Here is an 8,590-nt window from a genome sequence, read left to right as displayed (position 1 = left end):
CGATAGCATGACCGTCAAGTGGAGTAGGTCTGACCTTAAGACGTTTGGGTCGCATTGTGACCACACTGCGCCTTGTGATGTGTTGGCAGGAGATGTCTCTCCCGTCCTGTGTGTGTTAACACTTGTTGTTGTTTAAGATTCGCTACTCAGAACGATAAGTTCCAGTAGCACGGGCTATGGTGAGCCCGTAAGTGGAGGCCCTTTGGAACCATTATCTGTATCAGTGGCTGATACTAGAGATGTGGTGATGGATGGGGGTCTTCATGGTGGTTTTCAGCCTGGAGGGCTGGCTATACCAGTTATGGAGCTGGTGGGGTTAGTGTAGACCTCTAGGTTTTCCGTTTTTTCTTTGCCTGCGACTTTGGCTGAGCAGTGCTGTCGTTAGAGTTTGGTGACGTGTCCTCCATGAGGAAGTCTTGAACCGTGTAGGTGTCGTATTTGTGATGCGGCGGTGGAGCTCCTACTATGATTTCCTCGTCTGAAGAGTCCGTAACCTCCGTAGTGGGCGTTTTTGTCTTTCGCCTCGCAGCCTTAGGTAGGTTTAGGTGCCGTTGATTGGGGGTTGTAGCTATTTCAGGAGCGCTGGTGGTGCTGTTATCGTTTGTAGACAGCACGTCTGCTAGCGCGGCTGCTGAGAAAGTGATGGTAGGAGTGTTGGGAGCTGGAGAAGGAATTACCTCTGTTTGGGTCGCCCGGGTCATGGGCGGTTCTGGAGTCGGTGTTGAAGTTGACCACCTGGTCGTCCTGGTGGTAGTCTCCGGAGTGGTAGAGGAGGCAGTGAGATTTACGCTAGTGGCTATGATGGGGGCCAGGCCATTGTTTATGTATAATGCGTTTAGTTCACTGACAAAGCGCTGGTTGTCTGGTCCTGCAAGCCTTTCCACTAGTTTAAGAAGACCAGGGATAATGCCTGCACGTGATGCAGGGGGCTGTGAAGGAGCCTGTGGGACCTTGGTTCCCCAATGAGAAGGCTGTGTCGCCTGCTGGGAGGAGCCACATGTTGGTAGGACCGGAAAGTCTTCTGGTCGACTAGTGAGAGCTAAGGTGGTGAGTTGAACGCTTGGGGCTCTGGTCGAGGAGGTAGACGAGTTGTTTCTTTTGGCTTCAACCGGGGCCTTGATGATTTCCTGTCTGCGGGGGCAGCGGTAGGAAATTGCAGGGTGATTGCCATCACAGAGCAAGCAGTGATGGACTGTTGCCTTGCATATGGAGTAGTGATGGTCCAGTGCGCACAGGCTGCACCTCTGGACAGGGTGCTGACACTTGTTGGTCGGGTGGGAGAGCTCGTTGTCAGGGGACATATTTTCCCTGCTCTCTCGTGCACTGAATTAAGTACGAAATTGCATAGTGCACCAGTGATGTGCACCGTGATTCAACTTTCTGTATATAACTTTTCCACAGTCGTGTTGGGTGTCGTTGGACAGCCCATGACATTTTGCAAGCCATTCATGTCATTCTGATCGCTGTATCAGGTCTGTGAAGGAAATTACAGGAGGGAGTTGATTTCAGGGAAATTTTTGTACAAGTCAAGTTTAGAGAGGGAGGTATGGGGGGTTAACGGCCATAGACCACCCCCCTATCACGAGTCCACCTCGTGTGAGAGGGGGTAGCGTCATGGGGCAGGTGCGCGATTGGCTGAGGGTCTGGGGCCTCAGAAATGCTGAACTGTGATTGGCCAAGACGCTGAGGGGTACTGCATGGTACCCCAGGGATGATATTGGCGGGAAAGACATTCTTACCTTGGACGTTGCACCCTGACGACGTATTTCCCGTGCTAGGCCAAGCATCGGGAAATACGGCCTGCAACGTTACTAAAGTCATGCCTACATCTTGCTATCTTTCCGTGTGCCGTGCGTAAGAATCCGGTAATCGGAAAGGGGCTTGTATCGAGCCGTGTGAACTTGTCATCTAGCCGCGTAATTGTGGGACGCCATCTTAGAGGAGCTGGACTGAGTGAGGCGTTAATTATCGGGCTACAAAAGTGACATCCGCCGTCGATCGTATCTGTGCTTGAAGATACTGCTGTGAGACGTGCCAGAAAAGGTTTCAGTGTTATGAGAGAAACCTTAAATGTTATAATTCTGAGGAACAGTGAAGGACTTTCTCGGGTCTCGTGTACCGTGTAACACCGTGTACCGTCGTATCCTGGGGTACCGTGTCAAGTGGAAGGGGCGTGGTACCGCATCCCTGCTGTTGTGCGCAACCTTGGCTGCCTGTGCCGGTGTGTCTGCGCCATCCTGGTCTGTGTGTGTGTGTAGAGCTAACCCCGTGGTCTAGGACCCTGTGCTCCACCTGACCACGTGTAGGAAGTGAGGACGCCTACGTCATCATCCAGCAGCAGCAGTGGGAGTGTGATTGACGTGTATGTGTGAGTGAAAGAGGGGCCCCACACCATTGATGTAAGTACACTGTTTCCGTTTGGGTAATAAAACTCTGAAACTGGGTACGCCCCCAGTGTTCCGTCTGTCCTCTGTCCCTGGGACCACCTGGGGAGGTGAATGGGAATTGGAGACGTGTGAGTCTACCCTGTTTGTCATCAAGTTGAGGATTGGGCCCAACTGGGATTTATGACGTGTGCGAAGACACCTAGTGACACATTCAGAGGTAGAGTAAAGTGAGTTATTTACTTCTTATTTTTCTATGTGCCGTGTATGTATTCGCTGTAATTTGATTCCCTTTTTCAGCAGTGAAAAGTGGTAACAGGGAGATTTCCCTTGGTTATATATTTTACTGTTGTGTTGTGGTAAAGTGTGAATTATTGGTGGATAATTTACTGGGGGAAGTCATTTACAAGTTTTGCCGTGAGTGGCAAGGATGTACTGTGTGTGTAAACCGTAAACAAGTTTGACCTTGGTGGAAGGCGTTGTGTACTGTGAAGGATTCCGTGAGAATTAAAGTCAGTTAACGTCACCGGGGGTCACGATTTACTTAACGAGGTCACTTGTTCGTTGAACATTGTTGTGATTAACGTAGGGACGTGTAAAGGCAACAGTCACAGTGAAGTTCACGCAGTGGAGGAATTGTCAAGTGAAGACTAAAGTAGTGTTAACGATTTAACGAGCTGTCGTTAATTGAGTGATTAACGTAAGGGGTTGACGGTCTGTTATGATCAGAGTCAATTGCGCTGTAATTAAGCTGTTGTAATTCGTTGGACTGATCAGATCTGTCTGCGGACAGAGTGATTAAGCACTCGTAGCTAATTAAGGAGAATTAGTAATCGCCACTTAGTGAATTCACCTGGGGTTGATGTTGTTGTTTACACGGAGTATTGGAACATTGTGTGTGGTACAGTAGTCTACCCTCGTTAAGGTAATCTTGTCATAAGACCGGAAGTGAACTGTCAGTTGAGAGACAGTAGGCTTTATCAATACTCGTCTGAATTAATAGGCTGTTGTATTCAGTAATTAATTGGGAATTACTCACCGAATGCTTGCCTTTCAAGTTGATGTAATTAATTGATTTACGAGTTATTGCTGCCATTTAAGTGCCGTTGAGACACGTGTGTGTTAACGTAATTGTTTAAATTCAATTAGAGTAACTTTTGTTTTGATTGTCCTGAGAGACAAGTGTTAACGTAAGATTTTTTTTATAAGGGGTTATCATTCTTGGATTAACCGCCTTGTTACTTGGTACCTCGTTGTGGGCAGCGAGCGCCAGTCAAGTTTTTGTGATTTTAGTATTGGTCACCGTGAAGCCGTGACAATATTGATTGCAAGCTTGCGTCACCAGTGGGCACCACTTTGTTCAGTTAGTGTCATTGTTCAGTCAGCGACGACGGGATAAGGAGACCATGGGTCCATCAGGCTGTTGATTAGCTGTTCGTTAATGTGCCACTGGAGTGACAGTAAAGTAACGTAAATTCACTGTGTAGTAGTTTTAGTTTTGTTTTGTGAATAAATTGTTTTGTTATAGAAGCGGTCGTTTACGTCAAACCTTCCAATATTACTGCCCCACATTTCATGTTCTGCAACGCTTTGCCTGCTTATGTTCATATTAAGTCTGTATCTAAAGCTCGAGTCCATTGCACAGCACCACACTTCTATAAATAAGAGGTGAGAATCCATCGGCTATCCTTTATTAGTTTGTTAACTAGGAGGAGCCAGCGACCTAAGTGACAGGTGTTACCCGAGTGGTTTCGCCTGGCGGTTTGCTCCCGCGGTCCTATGATCTTAGGCTTTAAGATTAAATATCTGCCACTGGCAGCTCTTGCTGTTTAAGGTCTGCCTCTCTTGCGAGGTAGTTGCGATTAACGTAACATCAATAGGACTTAATTCTTTTGATAACCTGTCAAAGAAGAAAATCTCACAGATCTGGCGCCCAACGTGGGGCTGTGTCACTTGGGTTCGAGCCCATGCACGGACTTTTGATCATTAAAGTAAAAAGTCTCAAATTACAGAACATTGTGGAACAGTATTGTTGGGGGTGTGTTGTTACAGTTGTCACAAGTAGGTACACACACCAACACACACTGTCAGTATGTCTGTGGATTACAGGAAAGAGTACGTGTATCTGTATGTGTCTGTCTATGGCAGGATGCCAGATGATGCGGGTAGTAAGACGGAGGGGGAATGCCGTCAGTACGTGATGGGACACAGGGCCCGGGTGGAGGAGATATGCTAGGCATGGGTCGGTCAGGAGTTGCCAGCATTCCGTGACACTAGGGACACGTCAGAGAGAGAAGCGTCACCTGAAAGGCTTAATGCTAGTTACGCTTCTGCGAACGAAACGCCGGGAAGTGATTTAGGGGATGAGGAAAATCCCCTAGCCGACTTTCGTGTAGTGGACGTGGTAGGAAGTGATAGAAGTAGTACGCCTCAGGATCTTAGTGGGAGGTCGCGCCCTCACCAAAGAATTCCAATAGAAACTTTCGCGGAAGGTAGGGTTGCATCAGCAGGTAGGTTGATGCAGGAATCGCCGGCCAGAATGGGGACTGTACAACCCCAGGCGGGATTCACTTTAGACATGCTGCGAGAACAACTAGGTTAATGGGTCTCTCAGCAACTGGGATGTCTAAGTTTGTGATGGAAATGTGGAATACCCATCAGGAGAGAGAGTACCAGTTGGAGATTGCAAGGGTGCAATCCACAGCTGGGAAGGGAAGCCAAACCCAACCCACAGAGCCCGGCCCAGAGGGGCCAGTTGTTAAGATAAAAATGCCTAATCTTATAGCTTTCGATGAGCAAGTGGATTCAATGGATGCATACATTGACCGCTTCGAACGCAGAGCAACGGAAGGGAAGTGGAGTAGGTCAACTTGGGCCCAAGCGCTAGCTTCATTGTTGAAGGGAAGGGCATTAATTATATACCAGGGTTTGGGAACTCCCATGTGCAACGATTATGATGCCCTGAAGCGAGCCTTAATGAAAGGCTATGGCATTTCGGCCGATGGAATGATGAGGGCATTCCGTCAGATTAGAGTACGTCAAGGGGAAACGTACCGGGTAATGTTGCAGAGGCTGCAGTCGAGCCTCAAGCGCTATCTTGAGTTGAACAACGCCGTCGTTCCGGAAGACAATACGTTGTTCGAGCTGATGACTAGGGAACAGTTCTTGGAGGCAGTGGAACCTGCGCTCCGTGCTAAACTCAAGGAGAATGAGATAGTCTCTAATGAGGCTATGGCAGAATGTGCCGACAGGTGGGCTGAGGCACACAGACCTAGACAGGGAGGTTCATCTGAGAACCGACGTCATGACCAAGCCTCAGGGAGCGGGGCTAGGCCTAAGGAGAGTAAGTCTAGAGTAAGCCATAAGCCACCCAAGGTCAGTGGACCCCGCTGTTTTACTTGCGGCCAGCCAGGTCACAAGGCAGCACAGTGTAAGAAGAGCAAGCGTGCAGAAAAGGGGGGAACACACGCACAAATTGCTGGTCTGGGTGCCCACGAGGGAGGTGATCCTCTGGAGCACACCCTGGAGACAGCAAGAGGTTTAGTTAATGGTAAATGGACCAAGGTCTTTCGAGACAGGGGAGCTACTACTCATATGGTCCGAGAGAGCCTTGTCGAGCCTGGGAACGAGACAGGCAGAACCATTCATGTAAGATACCCTGATGGTACACAGATAGATATGATCGAGGTATCCCTGACTGTTGACACACCATATGTAAAAGGTAAAATACGAGCGGTGAAATGCAAGGACGCTGTATACGGGTTGTTGTTGGGAAACGCCCCTGGAGTGTCAAATAGTAAGAGTCGGTCCTGTGGAAGTGACTCACAGAGAACGGGACCCACACCAGCTGGAGGTGACGTCACGCGCCAGTCAGCTGGTAGCCAAGCCATGGCTGCCTCCCCAGCTAAGGAACAGAGGCAGCAGGCGCAAGGAAAACGGGGAAAGCCTGCTCCTTTCTGCCAACAGAAAACGGGAAGAAACTCAAGGAGGTGGGTGGAGGCTCGATCAGCTGATCCAGCCAGGACCCGCCAACCCCGGGGGTGGGCAAGGGTCACCGCCTCGGAGGTAGATAAGAGCAGAGGGGGAAGACCCCTGGTGACTGTAGGTGTCACTGCTGCTCCAAGGGGGAACAAGGCTTTAGTAGCCGCGGTGACCACACGCGCAATGAGTGCGCAACCCACCAAAGTGGTCAAGCCGCTGAAACTACATTCTTTGAAAGGAATAAGCGCTAAAGAATTCCAGGAAGCCCAAAGGAAAGACCCCACACTCAGGAAGATGAGAGAGCATGCCGCAGAGGGTAGTGTCTTCACCATGAATAAGCGCAAGTATAAGTACTTGGAGGTTAAGGGTAAGCTAGTGCGCAGGGTGGAAACACCCCAGGACACTTGGGAACAATTACTGGTCCCCAAAGAGCATCGCCTAGCTGTGTTTACTCTCAGTCATGAGGGAGTAATGGGGGGTCACATGGGACATGCTAAGACCAGTGAACGAATTCAGTCATCGTTCTATTGGCCAGGGATGACTGGGGACATACAGCGGTACACTCGGTCATGTGACGCCTGTCAACGCACCGCTGACAGAGGTAAGGTGCAGCCAGGGAAGCTGAAGCCTTTCCCCATCATTGATCAACCATTTAAGATGGTCAGTGTAGATATAATTGGCCCGATTGAGCCGAGGGCATCAGACGGCAGTAGATATATCCTGACCATGGTAGATCATGCTACTCGGTATCCAGAGGCGGCACCTTTGAAGAATATCGAGACCGTCATAGTGGCGGAAGCATTGGTTGGATTCTTCAGTCGCTTAGGTATACCGGAGAAGATACACAGCGACAGGGGGGGACAGTTCACCAGTGAGATGATGGCGGAAGTAGCTAGGCTACTCATGTTGCAGCCATCATTCACCACACCTTATCATGCTATGGGAAATGGGTTGGTGGAACGGTTTAATGGTACCCTAAAGAGAATGCTCAGGAAGATGTGCATAGAGCAACCCAAGGAGTGGCCAAGGTACATTAACCCGGTACTGTTTGCCTACAGGGAAGTACCCCAGGCAAGTACCCGGTTCTCGCCGTTCGAGCTCCTGTATGGTCGCACGGTAAAGGGACCGCTGCATGTGTTGAAGAATCTATGGGAGGAGGAAGACTGTACCCCAGAAACCAAGACGACGTATGAGTACGTCATAGATTTGAGGAACCGTCTAGAAGAGACGTGTAAGTTGGCCAGGGAGGAACTCGCCAAGGCTAAGGAGTACCAGAAGAGCAGGTACGACCAGAAGGCCAGGAAGAGGAAGTTTAAGGTGGGAGATAAAGTACTCCTACTCCTCCCTACAAGCAGGAACAAGCTCCTGCTACAGTGGAAGGGACCCTTCTCCATCACTGAGTGCAGTCACTCATTGACGTACGTCGTATGCGTAAGGGGGGTCAATAAGAAGTACCATGTTAACATGTTAAAACGCTATGAGGAACGTGATGCGTCATCAAGGTCGGAGGAGAGTGAAGATAGTGTCTCTCCGGGTAGTCCATCCCAGGGTGTTGCTAGTGTGTCCGGTATGACACAGACTGAAGCTGGAGCTGCAGAGCTTGGGGTTCAGCCTAGCTTCGAGGCGTCGAGCCGGCAAGAGCCTGGCCCTGGAGCCGAGCACTATGAGCACTATGAGCTTACTCTACCTATAACTTCTTATGAGCTTACTCTGCTTCTAACTTCTTGTGATCATGCTCTGTTTTAAACTTCATATGAGCTTAATCTGCTTTTCATTTAATATGAGCTTGCTCGGCTTCTAACTTCTTATGAGCTTGTTCTGCTTATAACTTCATATGAGCTTACTCTGCTTCTAACTTCTTATGAGCTTGCTCTGCTTCTAATTTCTTATGAGCATGCTCTACTTCTTACTTCATATGAGCATGCTCTGCTTCAAACTTCTTATGAGCTTACTCCGCTTCTTACTTCATATGAGCTTGGTCTCCTTCTAACTTCTTATGATGTTGCTTTGCTTCTAACTTCTTAGGATGTTACTCCACCTCTAACTTCTAATGAGCATACCCTGCTTCACACATCTTATGAGCTTGCTATGTAACTAACTTCTTATGAGCTTGCTCTGCTTCTAACTTCTAATGAGCTTACTCTGCTTCTAATTTCTTAGGATGTTACTCTGCCTCTAACTTCTTATGAGCTTACTCATCTAACTTCTAATGGGCTTGCCCTGGT

General features: G+C 49.0%; 1 protein-coding gene across 1 annotated transcript; it reads left to right on the top strand.

Annotated features, from left to right (window-relative positions):
• The first annotated feature begins 5,153 nt into the window (after window positions 1-5,153).
• LOC138366484 (uncharacterized) lies at window positions 5,154-8,111 on the top strand. The gene has a single exon (XM_069327540.1). It carries the CDS (start codon window positions 5,154-5,156, stop codon window positions 8,109-8,111), a length of 2,958 nt encoding a protein of 985 aa, XP_069183641.1.
• The last annotated feature ends 479 nt before the right edge of the window (window positions 8,112-8,590 follow it).

Source organism: Procambarus clarkii, chromosome 19 (genome assembly GCF_040958095.1).
Source record: "Procambarus clarkii isolate CNS0578487 chromosome 19, FALCON_Pclarkii_2.0, whole genome shotgun sequence".
Classification (NCBI taxonomy): Eukaryota; Metazoa; Arthropoda; class Malacostraca; order Decapoda; family Cambaridae; genus Procambarus; species Procambarus clarkii.
This window is presented reverse-complemented; position numbering and strand designations above follow the sequence as displayed.